The sequence below is a fragment of the Abramis brama genome (assembly GCF_963993115.1).
Source record: "Abramis brama genome assembly, chromosome: 9".
NCBI classification, from domain to species: domain Eukaryota; kingdom Metazoa; phylum Chordata; class Actinopteri; order Cypriniformes; family Leuciscidae; genus Abramis; species Abramis brama.
The window spans coordinates 44014581-44037912 of record NC_139971.1 but is presented as its reverse complement, the minus strand read 5'-3'; the positions used below and the strand labels follow the sequence as shown (position 1 = coordinate 44037912).

Genomic DNA, 23332 nt, shown 5'->3' with positions numbered 1-23332 from the left:
GCTAATCTGGGTGTGTTTCTCCATCCCCAATGTCACTTCTCTGTGTTTTACGGCCCTGACGAGAACGTCGGTCTCCTCGGCTGTGAACCGCTCCTGGCGTGCGTCTGGCAAATCCGCCGTTATAATAGCAATCCGCCATGGAACAAGCGCGCCTGCTCTTAAAGGGAATGTGAGATGAGGCTCTGATTGGTTTATTTCACGTTACGCCCAAACCACACCTATGAGTAATGAAGCGACTTCAGACCAACACATTTTAGATTTGTGTCGGGCGCAAGAGTCATTTATCCCGCTGGTATAATAGCAACAGCGCCAGAGATCCACCCACAAAGTTACTTGCGTTTCTCGTTTGATACTTGCGTTTCAGATCGTTAAAATAGGGCCTGGAATGTCTAAAGTGGGTCATCGAAATACCAAACTATCTAATACAAACTACTTTTCTCAGGCGTGATAAAGTGAATATTTACATGCTCAGCAAATACACACACACACACAGATCGAGCTGCAGTGTGTTTCAGCAGAATCAGCTCAACACCTGAGATCAACACCTTCTCGAAGACAAGTGAAATTCTCAGCTTTTTACAGTGTCTGCATGTCTGAGACGCAGCGCTTCAAGACCAAGGTGCAAAACTACATTTAATTCACATCATCTAGCCTGAGGTTTGTCTGAGCGACTAGTCAATCTTAAGGACAGCCTTTATATCAGGTGTTTTCTTGCGATCAGACGCTAAACGCAGAACATCTGCAGATCCTCAATAAAACAGGAACATTCATTAGCTATGTTCATCGAGTTTACCCAGTTAAATCACTTGTGGTACAGTGTTTTAAAGTGAACATTTGTGACCCTGGAGCACAAAACCAGTCACAAGGGTACATTTATTTTAATTGAGATGTATACATCATATGAAAGCTGAATACATTTGTAAGGATAGGACAATTTTTGGCAGCGTTTATTGTGTTTCGTCTGACGCTCTGAGACACACTCGTTTATGATGGAGGGAAAAATTCACTGATAAAAAAATCACTGATTTATCACTAATAATTTGCGCCAACACATGGGATGGAAACACTGCTTTATTCGTTTATTGTTTCATGCAATATTATTTTTTTTTTAAATAGCTAGAGTTGATGTAAGATGGTGAATCTCATAATGACAGCCAATCAGAATCCTCCCTGCTTTAAAGAGCTCGAGCATTTAAAGAGACAGACGACAAAACTGCAGTGCACATGGAATAAACCAAATGATATCGTGATTTAGTTATCATTATAGTTATTGTTCTTGGTGTGAACGGCCTTAATTAACTGTATGGATGCACAATTAAGTCTAATAAGAGGAAAAAATATGCATATCCAAATGCTCTCCAACAGGTGCAGGATCAAATGAAAGATATTTTCACGTTTCTCAAGCGTATAATAAACGCACATTACAGTTTACTTTTAAATATTGCCAGATGTCATTTTTTTCTCTCTCTTTCTCTCAACAAAAATAAAAAAATAGATTAAAAAAAGAAATCACTCAAACACAATCCACTGATTCAACTACTACCCGACCGAGGCTCTTTAAACGCTCTCGTCTCGTTCACGTCACTGTCCGAGACGAGTTTACACGCAGTTGTAGACGAGCACTGATGTGGAGACTGCTCAAGACTGAGGTTTAAGTTACTATTTGGACGGCTAATCAGAGATAAATCCTTTTTAGGTGAATGCATCTGTAATGTGGGTCCATATGTGACAGAACGAGATGACACGAGTCTGAGTGTGTGTGTGTGTGTGTGTGTGTGTGTGTGTGTGTGTGTGAGAGAGAAAGAGACTCACAGGCATCGTTTGTCCACCATGGAGACTGTTAATAGCAGCCTGGGCTTCAGCATGACTGGAAAACTTTACAAAAGCACAGCCTGTGGAGAGAGAGAGAGAGAGAGAGAGAGAGAGAGAGAGAGAGAGAGAGAGAGAGAGAGAGCAGAGAGAGCGAGAGAGACAGAGAGAGCGAGAGAGGCAGAGAGAGAGACAGAGAGAGAGAGAGCGACAGGGCAGAGAGAGAGAGAGAGCAGAGAGCGAGAGAGAGAGAGAGAGAGAGAGAGAGAGAGAGAGAGAGAGAGAGAGAGAGCAGAGAGAGCGAGAGAGACAGAGAGAGCGACAGAGAGAGCGAGAGAGACAGAGAGAGAGAGAGAGAGAGAGAGAGAGAGAGAGAGAGAGAGAGAGAGAGAGAGAGAGAGCGACAGAGAGAGAGAGAGAGAGAGAGAGAGAGAGAGAGAGAGAGAGAGCGACAGAGAGAGAGAGAGCGACAGAGAGAGAGAGAGAGAGAGAGAGAGAGACAGAGAGAGAGAGAGCGACAGAGAGAGAGAGAGAGAGAGAGAGAGAGAGAGAGAGAGAGAGAGAGAGGTTAGTTAACTAGTCATTTTAAGGTGAAAATAATTGACTAGTATTAGACTCATGCTGTCTCTGCTGTGTCAGGTTATTGCACTGGTTATTGCATTTATTTCATAAACTAATATGGCAATATTTTAACCAAAGGAAAAATAACTCTATACAATAAGGTTTCAATAATGTACAGATTTGGGGTCAGTAAGATTCTTTTTATTTTAAAGAAATGAACACTCTAGGCTGGTTTATAATGAGCACTAGAGTCAGACAGACGAGAGAGATAACTGAAGCAGATTTGCTGATCCCACTGGAAGTGCAGCGTTTCCTGATTTCTGCAGGTTTAGTTTAGAAACACAGATTATAAGTGAATTATATGGATTCATATAGATTTACCCATCATGACGTCCTACAGACAGAGAGTTAGAGCCTTACTACGGTAATAAACGTCGAGACAGACACAAAACCTTCACATTCACATTAATAACTATAACTAACATAACCTTTAAAAAAAAAAAAAGAATAAAAATATATTGTTTGTGGCGTCAAGCCAATATACACACTAAATTTGAAATAATATTTAAATTAAAAAAAATATATATTTTTAAATGCATACATTGTATATATATGCATATATAAATTCAATTTAATATATATTCTTTAAATATTTATTACATTTGAAATGCACATAATATATATTATCCTTTTAACTGTATATAAAAAATATAAATGAGATATTTATATATACATATGCTGTGTGTGTTAACAAAAGTAAAAAAAACAATTCTTTATTAAAAGTTTTCCCAAGTGAGAATATGCCCAAATTTGCTGTTGAATTAATACTAAGTGAACCCATACACACACACACACACACACACACACACACATTTGCTGCTGGATTCCATGCAAACTTCCTCAAAGGGAAGAAAGAAAAGCAGAGAGGCCGGAGGAAAAATCAGTGTGTGAAGAAGAGCCGCTGTGATACGATCTCCTGCATCTCATTCTGCGGATTCTGCTGGTTCCTCTGAACACAGAGAGTAACCGGAGCACACACATCCATCTAACAGACCCTGCAATCATCAAACCTGCGTGACCCCGATCCGCTCCAGAGCCACAGAAACACTTCTATTTCCCGCAAACAAGATGCATTAATGCCGGAGAGAGAGACGAGGCTCGATGACACGCTTTCATGAGGCAGAACACACTTCAGAAGACCAGAACAGCTTTAGACATGACGAGGATTTCAAGTCTGATGGTTAGGGAAAATGCTTTTTGATTCGAGGAGAAACATTTGGACACGAATTCATGGGATCCTAGCGCTGCTAAAGCTCCATTATTCCAGACACAAATCCACACAAACTAGAAGTGAAACACATGAGAGAAACATCATTAACAGATATCCTAATATCATAAATTACATCTTTTTAATATCTTAAATGTTTCACCCAGACCGCAATGAGATTAATCTTTTTCTCATGAGAAAAAGGAACCCAGTAATCTCGTGTAGATCTAGATATTCACAAGAACACTCGACAAAAGTCTCTGTATGTTAAAGCTGTGTCTAGTGTCACCAAAACACAACTGCGAAAATAATGTCCGTATCCAAGCAAGTTTCAAACATTCCGTCCATCAATCAAACCGTTAGCCCCGCCCCCAAACTGACATGATTGGCTGAGTCAGAAGTCGGCAGGTCATGCCACTCAAACTAACAGTGACTCTGAACATGAAACTGACACGACAAAAATTAAATATTACAAACTTTAAAACAAATTTCTTTCTTAAGTTTGCGGTTGATGTCACTTCAGGTTCAGGTTGTATACTGCAAATTTGCATTAAGTAACTTCAGTAAGTGTTTCCCTTAGAAAACCCATAGTATTCACATGTATGCACCATATATGCAAAAATAGTACAAATAGTGTTCTGATACTTCAAAACATGCACAGATATAATATAAATAAGAGATCAATGAAATTAATAAGAGAGATTTAAAGGTTTGTTTGTAGATACTCAAAGATAAAAGACAGACAAATATGAGTTGTGTTTACGACGACTACTTCAACTGTTGCTAATTATTACACGCCATGCAAATGTAATCCACTTATTCAATAATCTTATTCAATTATATTCTATAATATAATATATGTTAAACTGTAATTTATTCCTGTGATTAAAGCTGAATTTTCAGCATCATTACTCCAGTCTTCAGTGTCACATGATCCTCCAGAAATCACTCTAATATGATGATTTGATGCTCAAGAAACATTTATGATTATTATCAGTGTTGAAAACAGCTTCATATTTTGGTGGAAACTGTGATACATTTTATTTTTCAGGATTCTTTGAGGAATAGAAAGTTCAAAAGAACAGCATTTATTTGAAATGGAATCTTTTGTAACATTATACATGTCTTTACTGTCACTTTTGATCAATAAAAGTGTTGAATAAAAGTATTAATTTCTTAAAAAATAAAAACAATCTTACTGGATTCCAAACTTTTGAACAGTAGCGAATTAGAGTAATTTATTTTCTTCTGTTGGATTTCTTTGTAATAAAGTCATGATGTAATTCCATATACTTTTGCATTACTGGTTTGGTTATAATTGTCTCTAAACTCTAAACAACAGCCACGTTTCCACTGTCGGGCCAAAAGCAGACGTGCTAGTGCTAGTGCTAGTCACTCGCGGGGCTTGATCGGGCCTCGTCCGATGATTCCATGTACCAGCTAACATCAGCATTAAAGACTTTTAACATAATTTTAGCTCAAAACTCACTTTCAGACAGCAGCGAGTGTTTGAAATAACTTCTGTTTGTGATCCGATGTGGATTCTGATCACCATATAAGGCATAAATATGCATATGCGATGCAAAGCTTATGTGTGCTAACCATTACCATAGTAAACATGGAAAATACGACCGCTTGAAGAAATCAGACAAATCATATAGGCATAATTTATATTTAGATCTGCATATGTCATAAAATAAAGCAACTCTTTTTTTCAGGAGCTTCCTCTGTTTCTCTGACTAATAAAATACCACTTTATTTCAGTGTGACTGTGCAATCTTGACACAAATTGATTCATTATGATCAATGTATCACTTTTTACTGTAAACATGTGGTAAAACATCAATGCTTGGGTTTTAAATCTTTAAGCAAACAACAAAAATGCCAGCAAACGGTCGCTTTTATCATGTTCGTTTTGGGATCTCGCTAGTTTCCAGTGATGTCTTTCTGATTAGTTTCCTGATAAAACTTCCATTTGTTGGTGAAATGATGGGTTTGTGTGACGTTGTTTCAGAGAGGAGTGTTTTTTTTTATTTGTTACCTTTATCCGATTTTATTGACCGTCTGTTTACACATTCTTTCAACTGTGACCCATATCTGATTCATGTGTTTACCCTTGCCATACTATCTGAAACATCGCGCATGCTTAAAGGGTTCAATTCTCTTGCACAGATGGACGAACGCAAAATATGCTTGATGCTATAGCTCTGCGATATAAGTGAAGTTCGCCAAACATCACCATGATTATGAGGCGGCGGAGGACGAAAAGTGCCATCATTGCACATATGCTTCAGTTATTGTGTGTGAGAGAGATCTCAGGACTGGTGGGAGCATATTCTGTTTAAATATTGGCTTTAACGAGGAGCAATGGGTCCGAAATGTTAGGATGAGCAAGCCAACCTTTGATATGTTGTGTCAACGTGTGTCCACATTCCTCTCTTACGCCGACACAACGTTTCGTCTGTTCCTTTGCAGATGCGCGTCTGGGTTTCTCTCGTCATTAAACCGTGGAGACGTTGCCTAATGCCTCAGAAAACCCAATCTGCCTGTTTACATGACAGTCGCATTGGCACATATCCGATTTATATCTGATTTATTTCCACATATGAATGAGGCCTGAAACCGATCTCGAAATATCCGAATGCATGTGTTTTTTCCCTGTTTACACGGTCATAGAACACATCCGATCTGTGTCACATATGAGCAGAATTGGGTCACATTTCACTGACAGTGTAAACGAGGCCTAAGTGAAGTGCTGTGGAGCTTCAGGCCCGACGGTGGAAACACAGCGTGTTTTTGGGCTCGATGCTCCAGGCCCGAGGCTATTAGGCCCGCCCGCCCGGCCCATTTAAAGTCCTGGCTCGCACTGGCCCGATAGTGGAAACTATCTAACTATTATCACAATAATAATGTTCACTTCACCAACAGAAGACAAACAAAAAAAGGGCTGATTCATATGTAAACCTCAAAACCTCAAGAGCCAGTATCGTGTGTTTGCTCCATGTGAAGAAGCTCTGGAGGAATGAGAGAGTAAGAGGCAGAGAGTTGTGTGGGTGCTGACCCTTACTGGCCCCATCAGGCCCCCGTAGAACGGTGCACTCCTCTATCTGCCCCAACGACTCAAACAGACGCCGGACGTCGTCTTCGCTCTGCTGTTTTCCCAACATGCCCACAAACAGCTTCCGGTCCTCTGAGAGAGAGACAGAGAGAGACACAAATTACCTCACATTCGCTCATACACTAGTGTACCGACTTCGGTACCAAATTTTAAAAATGTGACGTTTTGAGCGATGTTGAGCGTATTGGCCTCCGCCTCACCTCTGATTGGCCATAGTGTTCACAAGCTCATTGGATATGTCTCTGATTGGCTACAATGAGCTCCAGCACACGGGAGCGTTTGAGAGTGTTTTGAAAGCACAAGCATGTGTCTATCAGCGGACCGATCCAGCTTTCAAACGCTCCGGTGTGTGTCTGTGTAAGCGCTCGCTGAAGAGCGTCATTGATGTATATTTACATGTTTTTAAAGCGCTGATCATTGTAGCCAATCACAGACATATTTGATGAGTGCGTGAACACAAGGGCCAATCAGAGGTGTTTACCTCAACAGCGCTCAATGCGTCACGTTTTTAAAATTTGGTACCGAAGTCTGTACTTTTGACAACACTATCATACACACAGAGTTCATGAGATCCAGCGGGATCTGTGACGTCACGAGGGTTTAGGAGGAAAAGATAACACTGCAAAACTAATATGTCTTATTTTGTGCTTCCAGTACAAATATCTAAACATTCTTAACTAGATGCGTTTACTTGAGAATAGAGCTGCACGATTAATCGTTTAAAGATCGCGATCTTGATTCAATCTCATTCATAAATGACTGTTGTTACAGTCAATAACAAGTTGTCATGTATAGGTATGAAACAGATTCAGTCTTTTCAGACACACATTATAATAATTTCTGTCTAACAAATATTCATATTATCACAGAAGTACTGGGATAAAAGGTTATAGTTGGGATCTAAACACTGATGTCTACGGTAGTGATCAAAATAGAGTAAATCACTTTTTAAGAGTAACTTGGCGCTTCAAATAACGATTATATCGATTATCATTAAACCAGTAGGTGGCGACAAGTGACTGTTAAAAATGTATCTGTCATTGAATTATTCATTCAAAAGAATCGCTTCAAAAACGCTGATTCATCCAGTAATGAAACAAGTGAAGTATTTAGGTGAGTCACTGAATCATTCACTCAAAAGAATCGCTTCAAAAACGCTGATTCATCCAGTAATGAAACAAGTGAAGTATTTAGGTGAGTCACTGAATCATTCACTCAAAAGAATCGCTTCAAAAACGCTGATTCATCCAGTAATGAAACAAGTGAAGTATTTAGGTGAGTCACTGAATCATTCACTCAAAAGATTTGCTTCAAAAACGCTGATTCATCCAGTAATGAAACAAGTGAAGTATTTAGGTGAGTCACTGAATCATTCACTCAAAAGATTTGCTCAAAAATGCTGATTCATTCAGAATGAAACAAGTTAAGTCTTTATGAGTGAGTCATTGAATCATTTTTCATTTTTTTTCTTCCAAATAATTTAGATTACTTAAACATTTTAAATAAACTGCAGCAATTAGCATTTTGTCAGAACCTCTAGTAAATTAGGTTATTTTGTTTTGCACTTCTAGTTGAGACAAAAATCTGTTCATGGGGTCAGAAAAATAAACTATAAATAAATAAAAGGTCTCATTTGTTAACATTAGTAAATGCATTAACTTACATAAACTAACAACAAGCAATATATTTTACAGCATTTATTATTCTTTGTTAACGTTAGATAATAAAAATAATTTTTTTGAAGTCAAGGAATGTACGCCAGCACAACAGTTCCAGACATTACAGATCATACACATTCCTATCCATTACACAAGTCTGTTTTTACTGTACTTTCTGCTGTTTACTTGAATGTTTGTCCAGTAGAAGCACTTCAGCTCTGTGTTAACCCCCTGAGGTCGGCTCGTTTTTTTCCTTATCAGTGCAAAAAATAAATAATTTTTTTATTTTATTTATTTTTTATCTTATATGCTTGTGTTATACATCAATCGATCCTGTTAAGTGTGTATTATTTTTGTGTATACTCACAATAAAAACAAAGTGTTGTGCTTTTCGCCAAATAAATAAAAATAAACATGATGCGAGTTCTGCCTCCTCTCTGTCAGTGTAGTCCATTCTGAAACGCGTCCGAAAATGAACCATAACTCAGCGAATACTCAGTCAAACAGACAGACACACAGGCATGAAGCTTGAATTCTCTTCTTTTAAATGAAGTATTTTTTATAAAAAACAAATATTCTCTGTTTATGTAATCTTTATGAAAAGAGAGAGATGTCAGTCGTTCTCATCTCAGCTAATTATTTTTAATGTGACCCCGCCCACGGAGAGCGCGCGCTATTCAAACGCAAATGACTGAGGCGATCCGTGCAAACTGTGAACGCCCCCATATCAGCTCGAGAAAACACATCAAGCTTATACAGATCATTGTACTTGTTTACACCGTCTCGCAGCGCTGTGAGGAATAATAATAATAATGGAAAATGTACCTCAGAAGTGCTGGTATTTCGAGGAGCAGATGCAGCTGAGCTGAGGAATACTGTAGTAAGTATTTTTCATTCTCAAGTGAATCGCGTTTCTGTGTGAATGAATGAACGGCAGAGATGCGCTGTTTACCACGGCTCGCACACTCGCGTTTCTGTGTGTGAATGAATGATCTGCTTTTAGCAAACTGTATTGCTATACTGAGATGAGTAAAAATCGAATGAAATATGTTGAAATAAAATGTATTTGTATAAGCAACGTATTAAACTGCAAATTAACATTTATATTCCTTATAATAAAAACGAAAGACCCATGTTACAGACATATGAAAGACAACATTTTATTGACTAGTTTTGCATAGATTATATATTTTTACTGTAAAATATCTGCCACCTCAAATAAGCTTTTGTTTGCCAATTTTTGCTAATATGTTAAATATAGTATGTTTTGTCAATGTAGGCTATATTCAAAGTAATGAATCCTTAACTTTGAAATATGTATGATAAAATGTATACTTTAGTTTTTACAAAGAAAGATTACACTTGAATTGTTGTTGTAATTGTAACCTTTTTAATAAAAAAAAAATATATTTACAAGGTAGATGTAAACAAATGTTAAAAGGTAAATATAAGCCTTTTCTTTAAATAATTTTTATTGTGTTTTATTATTGACAAATTTGGGGAGAGGATACATATTCCAAAACTGAAAATACAGTATGAGAATTAACTGCACAATTACTAGACATGTTTTCCTTGGATATTATACAATTTGCAAGCACAATTTGTGGAAAAATAAAATAAAATTGAGATGCTTCCAACTGTGAACCAATGCTCTTGCATTCTTTCTTGTGGCTATAGGTGACACACCTGAATGAATGGCTCATTAAGTATGTGGGCCCCATTGTCTCCTCAGGTGTGAACCACTAAATATGCATGATGTTGACTTGTTGACGCCCTTTGTACATATTGCCTTTCCAAACAAAAAGTGTTTTACAAGACTTAAATCAATGTATTGTGTTATGTGAATGATTAGGCAGGATGATTTTCACATCATTTTGAAGAAAAAACTCTAGGCAATGACATCCATTAGTCCAAAAGTCTTATTGAAACATATTTAGCAGAGGTGGAAGTAACGAATTACAACTACTCACGTTACTGTAATTAAGTCGTTTTTTTGGGTACTTGTACTTTTTTGAGTATATTTTTAAATCTGTAATTTTACTTGTACTTATTAAGTACATATTAAACTAAGTAATCTACTTCGCTACTTGTAAAATCACATTTCGTTACTGAGTACAATTTGAATTGATATTCAAATCTTTGACTGGCATTTCGGTAGCCAATAAAAATATTCGATCGTAAACGGACCAATAAAACCCCTGATATTTGGACTGAATTAAAGCCGCCGCAGTCGCAGCAGGTTTTGAAGAGCTGATCATAAGTGAAGGAGGCGAGGAGCTCAGAGTGATTAATGGCCGGACTGAAAGTTTGGAGAAACAACAAACTATATAGTAGTATACATATAAATACCGAAATATCTGTCAGTACTAATTTTCTGCAGTATAGGCCTATACACCGATACGATACCAGCTGCGCGTTCTCATTCTCTCATCTCAACGACAGCAAGTTTGACACACCCGCCTTCTTCTCAGCGCGGGATTGCAGGTAGGCCTATTACCACAGACTGTAAAAAATAGCCTATTATACGCATAATTTTATTAATACCTGCAAGTTTCTATGGCATATTTTAATGGCAAATGTCACGAGTGCAATATTGTAACGCGAGGGCACATTCATGTAATCGCAGAAAACTGGACGCGAGCTCTCAAAAATAGGAATGAACTGGACTCGGATATTGATATTGAGTGTGCGCTCTCGGACTGTGTCATATCATGTGCAATCGCGAATCTCTCCAAGTGGTTCTCACTGCAGACTCAAATGACGTCCAGCTCCAATCTCTCCATGGTCTTGAATTAAACGTTGTCAAAAGTTATGAAAAATCTAGTCTTTTTTGCAAATTAAATTCAGTTTGAAATCAAGCTTCCTTGTGCTGTGTGTGAGCTATTGCAACAGTGAACGTTACCCTATTGTAAAGACAAATACACTGAGTGAGTAAATATTTAAGTTAGATTATTGTAATGGTTATTGCTCAATGTTTAAATATGTAAACAAAAGCCTAAATTAAAATCTCAACGTATAAAGTGGACGTGTCTCTTCAGAAGACTTGAATTAAACTTTTCCATCAGGGTTGCCAGATGCCAGCAAGGTTTTCCAGCCCAAAACCTCGTCAAAAACCGCGAGAATGCACAAAAAAAACGCCCAATTTTTTTGTGTGACTTGTTTCTCGTTTAAACCACATTGAAATCACTAACAAGCTTCAAAATTACCCATTTTTCGACTTAGCCTATCCGATTTTAGAAACAATATTCAATTAAATGAACGCAAAAGTAGGCTGTAACAGTTACTTACCTCAGTCAGTCTTATGTTACGGAAAATATTGCAATCAACTTAGGCTATCAATGAGTCTGTTTATTGTCAATAAAAGTCGCTTGGAAGCATTCAGTAACATAAAAACATTGAGTGGATATATGGACATAAAAAATAACCCACTTTAACATTTCAATTATTTCAAATGGCAACATGAAACATGCATATAAGGGCTGGGAGAAAAAAAATCGGTTCACCTATCGCTAGGTTTTTTTTTTTTTACGATTTTAAAATCATTAAAATCAAAGATTTTTTTAATCGTTTATTTTATTTTTTTATTACAGAATATTACAGATATTAATTCAAATTAAATTGCTTTATTTTTGCCCTTGCTTATAGATGAGGTTGACAGAAGTTAGCCACTTTCGTTTCAAAAACGTTTCAGGATGAAATGTGTCGTTATAGAGCTGCACAATTCATCTTTAAAAGACTGTGATCTCGATTCAAACACCCACCCGATCTTATTCCATTTCGTCTGTCTATTAAACCTTTGACAAAATCATATCGCAACATTCAAATCTGTGTTGGTGCTGCCGCTCACCCAGAGAGAATTGTCATGTCAGTCAGCTAAGTAAGTTTGAACTTTGAAAACTCACGATCTAGTTTGAGGGGCGGGCGCGTGCATCACTGAATGTAGTGGGAGGGAGTGTCTGTTGTGAGGTTAGGGGGCACATAATGTGTGTGTGTGTGTGAGTGAGTGAGTGAGACTGCTGCCTGCTGAACACTGGGTCGCAGGAAGAAGGATCTGAAGTGCCGGTGTTTCGGCAATAAAAACCCGCCGAACTGATCCGAAACCAGCCCAATTTTTATCCACCCGCCCAAACCCATTTTTGCCCGCAAAATAGATTGCAAAACCGCCCAATCTGGCAACCCTATTTTCCATTCAAATCGATTACTGTTACAATGAGTGTTGTGCTTTTCGATGATTGCAAATAATGATTGCCTTGACAAAATGGATGGACAAAAATGTAGATATTAAAATATTTAGTATGTGGTAGTTTTCCCGATGGTATTAAAAATTATAGGCTAAGCCTACTGAATATTGACATATTTCAAGGTGTCATATTGAAGTTAGAAATTCCAGTATCATGACCACTAATTAATGTCCTTCGACAAGGTAAAAACGTGTTGAAAGTAGCTATTTTCTACATAAATCTATGATTTGGTTGAATATTTATTGGTAATACATTAACTATCGCCAGCTAAAAAGTAACTAGTACTCTGAGTAGTTTTTGAGAAGAGTAATTTGTACTTTTACTCAAGTACTTTTTTGACACCAGTACTTTTACTTGTAATTGAGTATTATTTCAGCAATGTAACGGTACTTGTACTTGAGTACAAATTTTCAGTACTCTTTCCACCTCTGATATTTAGTATGTGTTTTGTGGCCTTATTTCAGAAACTTTAGTTTTTTCAATAACCATGCATAAACATTATTCTCTCAAAAATACAAACATGTACATGCACGTTGCTCACATATTATGGTAGCCCTGTTTGTGCTAAATATAGTGTAATTACACCTTTGCCATTAATATGTTTATAAGCAACTGAAAAAAGCACAAATGTCAGGGCATGTCAGAACATCTCAAGGACCCCCAAAAACCCCTTAGACCCCAGAGGGTTAATATCATAATCCTTTCATGCCAATGAAAAAGCTGGAGAGCGTATAATCAATATTTCATGCCCTGTTAACTGTATTTTATGGTTTTGTCAGATCTTTTTGACACTGAATTCAGTAGAAAATTGCTGAATAAATCAAAAGATTCAAAAGGAAGAGAAAACTCACAAGTGTAAAGGAGGAAAATAAGTCACTGTCACATGTTATAGCCCTGAAATGCTGAACACATACAAGTACATTATTGAGCGTCTTTCCGACTGTTATTTGAAGATGACGAGCTTCATTCGCTCATCTAAACACACCTGTATCCCCTCATTCATCATTCCCTCATCTCTTCAGGCTGACAGCTTGTATTCCCTCCACATCGAGTCTTACATAAGCTGTTTAATGGAGATTTGCACTGTATGAGCCTAGACTCATCTGTCTTCTGTACTGTACCAGAGCTTTACATTATGCATACGAGCCTTCAGAGAGTGGTGGGATACGACACTCATACTGAGAGGAAGAGATCAGAGACCGTGACACACTTATTCCACACTATACAACTGATACGGCTGAGATTTAGCCGAGATACGGCTGAGATACAACTGAGATTTAGCAGAGATACGGCTGAACTTTAGCCAAGACACGGCTGAGATAAAACTGAGATTTAGCCGAGATACGGCTGATACACGCCTGAGATTTAGCCGAGATACGGCTGAACTTTAGCCAAGACACGGCTGAGATAAAACTGAGATTTAGCCGAGATACGGCTGATACACGCCTGAGATTTAGCCGAGATACTTCTGAGATTCAACTGAGATTTAGCCGAGATACAACTGAGATTTAGCAGAGATACGGCTGAAATTTAGCCGAGATACTGCTGAGATACAACTGAGATTTAGCCAAGATACAGCTGAGATAAAACTAAGATTTAGCCAAGATACAGCTGAGATACAACTGAGATTTAGCTGAGATACTGCTGAGATTCAACTGAGATTTACTGAGATTTAGCCGAGATACTGCTGAGATTCAACTGAGATTTATCTGAGATTTAGCCGAGATACTGCTGAGATTCAACTGAGATTTAGCTGAGATTTAGCCGAGATACGGTTGAGATACAACTGAGATTTAGCCGAGATACGGATGAGATACAAATGAGATTTAGCTGAGATACAACTGAGATTTAGCTGAGATTTAGCAGAGATATGGCTGAGATTTAGCAGAGATACGGCTGAAATGTAGCCGAGATACTGCTGAGATACAACTGAGATTTAGCTGAGATACAACTGAGATTTAGCCAAAATACGGCTGAGATACAACTGAGATATAGCCGAGATACAACTGAAATTTAGCTGAGATAAGGCTGAGATACAACTGAGATTTAGCCGAGATACAGCTGAGATTTAGCCGAGATACGGCTGAGATACAATTGAGATTAAGCCGAGATACAACTGAGATTTAGCCGAGGTACGGCTGAGATACAACTGAGATTTAGCCGAGATACGGCTGAGATTTAGCCGAGATACGGCTGAGATACAACTGAGATATAGCTGAGATACAACTGAAATTTAGCTGAGATAAGGCTGAGATACAACTGAGATTTAGCCGAGATACAGCTGAGATTTAGCCGAGATACGGATGAGATACAACTGAGATTTAGCCGAGATACAGCTGAGATTGAGATTTAGCCGAGATACAGCTGAGATTTAGCCGAGATACGGATGAGATACAACTGAGATTTAGCCGAGGTACGGCTGAGATTTAGCTGAGATACGGATGAGATACAATTGAGATTAAGCCGAGATACAGCTGAGATTTAGCCGAGATACGGCTGAGATTTAGCCGAGATACAGCTGAGATTTAGCCGAGATACGGATGAGATACAACTGAGATTTAGCCGAGGTACGGCTGAGATTTAGCTGAGATACGGATGAGATACAATTGAGATTTAGCCGAGATACAACTGAGATTTAGCCGAGATACAGCTGAGATACAACTGAGATTTAGCCGAGATACGGATGAGATACAACTGAGATTAAGCCGAGATACGGCTGAGATTTAGCCGAGATACGGCTGAGATTTAGCCGAGATACAGCTGAGATTTAGCCGAGATACGGATGAGATACAACTGAGATTTAGCCGAGGTACGGCTGAGATTTAGCTGAGATACGGATGAGATACAATTGAAATTTAGCCGAGATACAACTGAGATTTAGGCGAGATACGGCTGAGATACAACTGAGATTTAGCCGAGGTACGGCTGAGATTTAGCTGAGATACGGCTGAGATACAACTGAGATTTAGCCGAGATACAGCTGAGATTTAGCCGAGATACGGATGAGATACAACTGAGATTTAGCCGAGATACAACTGAGATTTAGCCGCGATACAGCTGAGATTTAGCCGAGATACGGATGAGATACAGCTGAGATTTAGCCGAGATACGGATGAGATACAACTGAGATTAAGCCGAGGTACGGCTGAGATTTAGCCAAGATACGGATGAGATACAACTGAGATTTAGCCGAGATACTGCAAAGATACAACTGAGATTTAGCAGAGATACGGCTGAAATTTAGCTGCGATACTGCTGAGATACAACTGAGATTTAGCTGAGATACGGCTGAAATTTAGCTGCGATACTGCTGAGATACAACTGAGATTTAGCTGAGATTTAGCTGAGATACGCCTGAGATTTAGCCAAGATATTGCAAATATACAACTGAGATTTAGCCGAGATACTGCAAAGATACAACTGAGATTAAGCAGAGGCACGGCTGAGATTTAGCTGATTAAAGTGATAAAAGTATTCAGAAAATTGTATTATAGAGATTTAGCTGAAATTTGTCTGAGATACAACTGAGATACTGAGTTGAAGTAATACAAGTATTAAAATGTAAATCTAAAGCGTGAAAAATAATGTAATTAATAATAATAAAAAATGTATATATAATGATTAATGTAATTAAATAATGTAATTAAATGTCCTGTCCTGTAAAAATATTATATATATTGTCTATATAATAGAAGTAAAGCAAAGAATAATATTACATATATTCACTACCATTTAAAAAATTGGGGTCAGTAAAAAATTAATGATTTTATTCAGCTATAATGTATTAAATTGATCACAATTTACAAAAAAAATATGTTTCAAATAGATGCTGTTCTTTTGAACTGTCTATTCATCAAATAACCCTGAATAAAAAAACAAAAAAAAACACGGTTTAATATGAAGCAGCAAAACTGTTTTCAACATGAGAAATGTTTCTTAAGCATCAAATCATCATATTAGAATGATTTCTGAAGGATCATGTGACACTGAAGACTGGAGTAATGATGCTGAAAATTCAGCTTTGATCACAGGAATAAATTACAGTTTAACATATATTCACATAGAAATATATATTGTATAATAGAAATAGATTGTAATAATTTTTCACTATTTTTACTGTATTTTTGATCCAGACTTGTTACTGGTAGAGTAAGAGTTGTCATTAAACAGCTCATAAAACATTACAAATTTCAACTCATTTCAAATGCAAAGGGCTTAGCCAATCACAACAGACATTTATATAGAGAACTCTTAAAGGCACAGTAGCACAAACAGCCTGTGAGATTATAAGGACCAGAAAAGCTTGAAATGATATAATGGACCTCAAGGGAAAAATGGAAAACGAGCAAGATCATGTTTGATTTTGTAGGTAATTGTAAATCAATTGCATATAAATAATAATAATAAAAACAAACGTTTATTTTACATAGCGCCTTAAAAAGTAGATTCTCAAGGCGCATGTATAAATACATATCTTTAAACATATTTCTGCATATCAAAAACACAATACGTCTAAGTAAAGAAAATAAATAAATCAAACCTAACTTAAAAAAGTATGTTTTATGATAAGATTTAAAACGAGCAAGACGGAGGCTGGCCGCACACTGGATTCAGTACAGACTGCAGAAGTCTATCAAAACATTTGATTATTTTCTGGATTGCATAGTGCAAAGTGAATTAAAAACAAGTGAACAGGAGCAAACGTTTCAGCACATTGCTGTCTCCAGCGCTCACTCTGCAACAAACATTCACCCTCTTCTTGATAAATTAGCAATTAGGGGTCATCAGCTGAAATTAATTAACACAAGTACAACTCTAATCACAGGAGGAATTAGAGAATCGGCATGCATGACCAGGTATTCAGTTGTAGCAACAAAAAAACAAAGAGTATAAAAACTATGCATATAAGACAAAAATCACAAAAGGAAGGAAAAAGAAAATCTAAATCACATAGAAAGGGGGAAAAAAAACTTTACAAAAAACAGGAAAGTTCTAGTACTTCATTCATTTCCTCAAGGGAAAAATTAAATGCTTTTAAATTCTAATACAGCAGTGTTACATCATGAATACATATACATGTATATTATAAAGTCGCAGTAAAACCCTGTCTGTGTGTGTGTGTGTGTGTGTGTGTGTGTGTGTGTGTGCTCTCGGGGCCCGGGGCTCCGCACACATCAGGGGCCACTCGTGTCAGCTTTACAAGCCTAATTAACGAGCCATAAGCGCAATAATGAACGTTTCCGACATGTTAGTCTACGCTGGGAGAAAAAGAAATCACCCTCAGAGGATGCTGGAAGTTCCTGGAGCGTTCCTCAGGGAAGGACGGGAGAGAAATTGAATTTACAGTCCGTTATCTTTTCATTCCCGAACCTATGAGTAATATTCACCATCTCTGCGTCCGCGGTGCGTTCCCTCTCTCTCTCTCACACACACACACACACACACGCACACACACACACACACGCATACACACACACACACGCACACGCACACACACACGAGATGTATCACGATGAATTAGTGATAACGCCCGAACTGAGCTGCACTTTAGAGATCCTCAGGCCGACGTAATGACGGTCTAAAGAGGCTTTTGAAGACCTTGATGTCATCCATGACATCATCAATATACCTGCAGATCTGAGGAATGATGATCTGAGAAGAAATAGATATATATATGTGATCTGAGAACAAAGGGATTATTAGCAATAACAGCCAAACAACAGTTAGTGGTGAGAAACTAAACATGCTATTATAGTTCTTTCTGAAGCAATATTAACCCTCTGGAGTCTGAGCTGTTTTCTGGGCCCTGGAGGTGTTCTGACATGCTCTGACATATGTGCTTTTTTCAGTTATTTATAAACATGTTAATGGCAAAGGTGTAAATTCACTCTATATAGCACAAACAGGGCTACCAAAATATCTGATCAACATGCATGTATATGTTTGAATTTTTAAGAGAATAATGTTTATGCGTGGTTATTGGAAAAAATAAAAATGAAAGTTGCAGAAATAAGGCCACAAAACACATACTAAATATGTGGCAATAAGACTTTTGACTAATGGATGTCCTCGCCTATAGTTTTTTCTTCAAAATTATGTGAAAATAGTCTTGCTTTATCGTTCACATAAAACCATACATTGATTTGAATTGATGTAAAACAGGTTTTGCTTGGAAAGCCAATATGCGAGGGGGGCGTGAACGAGGAGTGGTTTACACCTGAGAAATACATTGTCCCACCCACTCTGCATAATGATGAGCCATTCACTCAGGTGTGAAACTGACTGAGCCACAATGCAAGGACAAAAGATATATTTAGAAGAAGACTTATATTGACCATTTAAGATTTTGCTTACATCTATCTTGTAAATATGTTTTGTTATTTTATTAAAAAGGTTACAACAACAATAATTACAATTTCAACAATATTTCAAGTGTACTCTTTCTTTGTAAAAAAAAAAAAAAGATTATAGGCCTACATTTTATCTATGTATTCATTACTTTGAATATAGCTTCTGGCAAAGATGAAGTTGACATAGGCTATTGACTCGCGATCTTCGCAGTAGGCTAGTGAACGCACTGGAGAAATGCACATAGATATTAGGCTACATAGTTTTTTTGTTTTGGATGGTTTTGTTTAGAACCAGCTTTCTGTAAATATATTTCAATTTTTTTTTAGACATGTGAGGCGAGTACGGTCTGGTTCATGATGATCTCCAGTTCAGACCTTATGTTGTGATTGCTAGCTAGCCTATATTTACTTTAAATCCAGGAAATTTGTTAATGAAAAAAATATTAAAATTAAGATACAATTGATACAAAACGAAATTCGTTTTAAAGAAAGGATTTGTACTTTCTGTTTTGAGGTCTCTGTGAATGTTTGAAAGTCTTTTAGTGCTTAGAGCGCTCGCGTCCATAATGGAGAACTGTCACGTAATATTGTTTTTTTCCTCATAAATGCGAACACGAAAAATAAAAGACAAAAGACTTTTAAGTAAAACTTACTCCGAAATTGTGTCCTCGGCGGAATTCGCTCTTCAATATGCTGCCGTTCGTCGTCTGAGTTACAATCTTCCTCTGAGGAAACAACCCGGTATCATGCATTCTTCCTCGCTGTCCAGAATCATCTGAATGGCGTCTTCATTACCGGAGAAGCGTGCCATACTCAAAACGCGATGAACTATCTGTAAGTCTGATAGAAACTGTGTTTTTATGGCATTGATCGGGGGCGTATGCGTTGCATACTAGATCACCTAAACTATTTACATGTGAATCGCGCCGGGGGCGGGGCGGCCGCAGCTGATTATAAAGATAATGAGGCAGAAGGAAAAACGGTACCTCTCCTTGCTTTCAAACGGATTACATGAGTTGAAAACATTTGTTTTTTATATAAATTACTTCATTTAAAAGAAGAGATTTCAAGCTTCATAAAGACATAACTCACGTGTCTGTGTGAGAAGTATTCGATGAGTTATGATTCATTTTCGGACGTGTTTCAGAATGGACTACACGGACAGAGAGAAGGCAGAACTCGCTTCGTGTTTATTTTTCTTTATTTGGCAAAAAGCACCACACTTTGTTTTTATTGTGAGTATACACAAAAATAATACACATTTAACAGAATCGATTGATGTATGAAACTCCAATGGAAAATCAAAGTCAACAAAGAATTTATGAGTTTCTTTTACACTGATAAAAAAAAAGCGAGCTGGTATCGCCGGCGATACCGTCGACCTCTGGGGGTTAACAAAAATGCAATGTTTACACTTTTTCCGGTTAAAGACGCCTGGAAAAAGTGTAAACATTGCATTTTTTCAAACTGACGGACGAGTCAAAATCATTTTGAATCACTGAACCTGGAAGACGTCCAGCTAACGTCTGTAAACAAGATTCGTGAGATTCCTGTGACGTTAGTGGAATGCTTGTTCAAAGTCGTCTGTTCTTTAATAATGTTCTCAAATGTTCATTGTTCATAGAATGTTTTTTTCTGAAATGTGTCAGTTGGACATTCGTCTAATGCTTTTTAAATGTAACTTGTTTCGGAATGTTCAGAGAACATTCAAAAGTAACACTGTCATAATGTTTGCAGGAATGTTCCATTAACGTTCAAACAACTGGACATTTTGAACATTCAGAAATAACATTTTTATTACTTAATGAAACATTCTCAGAACACAATTTTTGTTTTGTTATCTGGGACTTCACTAGTTCTATCAATGATCAAACTCAAAATCTCTCAGCAAAAGCTCACTGAACTGTCAAACATGGAGTTGCGTTACATTAAACCAAAAGATTGGAAAAACCCCAAAAACTAAATAAAACAAACAAAACCCAAATATAAACTGAAATGTGAAAGTTTGCTGGTCTCTTCAAGGGTCAAACGTTGACTTTAATCTTGTCGTCTCTCATCACTGTCTTTCAGAAGAGAGAAAGACCAGCGTCATCAGAACACACTGACATCTGACAGTCCTTCACTGCAGAGAGAGAGGAATGCATGAACAAACACAGAAGATGAATGAGTGTTCAGGATGAAGAGCGAGTGATGATGAATGTCTGATGGTGATGTTCACGCTGCTCTTTTCTGAGTTTGAAACAACATGAGGGCGAGAAAATAATGACAGAACGTACATGTTCAGGCCTTTAGACCAGACTCTCTCTCCAGACTGCATTTATCGGATCAGAAACACAGTAAAAACTGAAATATTAGTACAATTTAAAACAATGCGTTTCCATGTGAATATATAGTCAAATTTAAGTGTGTGAGTGTGTGTAAGAGTGAGTGTGTGTGTGTGTGTGTGTGTGTGAGTGTATGAGTGTATGTGTGAGTGCACGTGAGTGAGTGTGTGAAAGTGTGTAAGAGTGAGTGTGTGTGTGTGAGTGTATGTGTGAGAGTGTATGTGTGAGTGTACATGAGTGAGTGTGTGAAAGTGTGTGTGTGTGAGAGAGAGAAAGAGTGTGTTTGTGTGTGTGTGTGTGTAAGACTGTGTGTGTGTGTGTGTGAGTGTATGTGTGTGAGTGTACGTGAGTGAGTGTGTGAAAGTGTGTGTGTGTGTGTGTGAGAGAGAGAGTGTGTTTGAGTGTATGTGTGTGAGTGTACGTGAGTGAGTGTGTGAAAGTGTGTGTGTGTGTGTGAGAGAGGGAAAGAGTGTGTTTGTGTGTGTGTGTGTGAAAGAGTGAGTGTGTGAGAGTGAGTGAGTGAGTGTGTGTGTGTGTGAGTGTGTGAAAGAGTGATTGTTTGTGTGTGTGTGTGTGTGTGTGTGTGTGTGTGAGAGCGAGTGTGTGTGTGTGTGTGTGTATGTGTGTATGAGTGAGTGAGTGAGTGAGTGAGTGAGTGAGAGAGAGAGAGAGAGTGTATGTGTGTGTTGCTGCCTTTGTCATTCATCTAGACCGCATTAAAGTCAAAGCCCCAGACACACACACACACACACACACACACACACAGATGAAGGTTTTCTAAATAGTCAGTGTCCTTTGATTACATCATCACTGTAAAAGCTTGGATGCTCAAAATTATTAAAATGGTAAAACACTGTAAAAATGTCTTTTATACACACACTTTCATGGTTTAACGATAAACTCAAAGTCTGCACTCCTCCATCAGTGTTCTCAGTAGAACAGTGACTTTCTCTCGTCTTGAGCCTCATTTGCATATTGAGTGGAGCAGAAATCTCATTGGGTGGCAACATGCCCAACGACAGCCAATCCAGGACGGCCTCAGGTGTGTGTTTCCCAGCAGCCTCGGCGTGAGGTTAGTGTCTGTCAATCACTCAGAACATGAGAGAATATTAAACACTGAAGTCCTGCTCACACACACTCGGGATAAACACAGCGGGAGTTTTCTGAACACTCACAGAGAAGAAGACAAGACTGAGAACTATTCATAAAGATATGGATATTAAAGGAAGTAACTCTACAACGCATCATGAATATCTCAGAAACCTCGCTCTCGAGTCTCGGCTTGTAAACATTTACTTCATTTCACTAACAATCGAGGTCAATAGGTCAAATCTACCGAAGGGTCTAAAGTAACAATACTAAGATTTTAAAACAAGTTATATTCTTTAAAATTATTTTTGTTAAAAAAAATCTGACAAATATCTCTTGATATAGAAAGTTTAATTTCTTTATTTTAATATGACAGCTGTAAGAAAATAATTTGAATGACTTCTATTTTATTCTATTCTATTCTATATTGTTTGATTGAAGTATTATTTCTTCTCCTCCATAGTATTTTGCATAATAAATAAATAAAAATATAATATACTGAATTATCCTTAAGACAAACTTCATATACAGACTGGAATCGTGTTTATAATTATAATAATTATAATTATATAAATAGTAAATAATAATATTTGTATTTTAATTCTATATAAAATGTATAATTTATCTATTTATTTACATTTAGCAAAAAAAATAGAATAGAATAGAATAGAATAGAAAGGTCATTCAAATTGCATATTAAATCAAACTTGTTTTTCTAAACAAAATAACAAACTGAATTATCCTTAAAGCCCTGTTTGCATAAAGCAAACTTCATATACAGACTGGAAACACGTTTATAATTCTAATAATAATAATTATATGAAAATTAAATAATCATAATTATATCTTAATTTTATATAATATGTATTATTCATTAATGTATTTATTTACATTTAGCAAAAAACTAGTTTTATG

At 37.3% G+C, this 23332-nt stretch overlaps 1 protein-coding gene across 1 annotated transcript in view; it reads right to left on the bottom strand.

Moving 5' to 3' along the window:
- The window catches only part of celf6 (CUGBP Elav-like family member 6), a 155600-nt gene that overhangs the window by 39981 nt on the left and 92287 nt on the right, over nt 1-23332 (bottom strand). The window contains exons 4-5 of the mRNA XM_084124180.1: nt 6699-6827; nt 1813-1892 (exon numbers count right to left, since the gene is read on the bottom strand). Coding sequence (XP_083980306.1) covers nt 1813-1892; nt 6699-6827 — 209 coding nt within the window. The remainder of the gene's footprint in view (nt 1-1812; nt 1893-6698; nt 6828-23332) is intronic.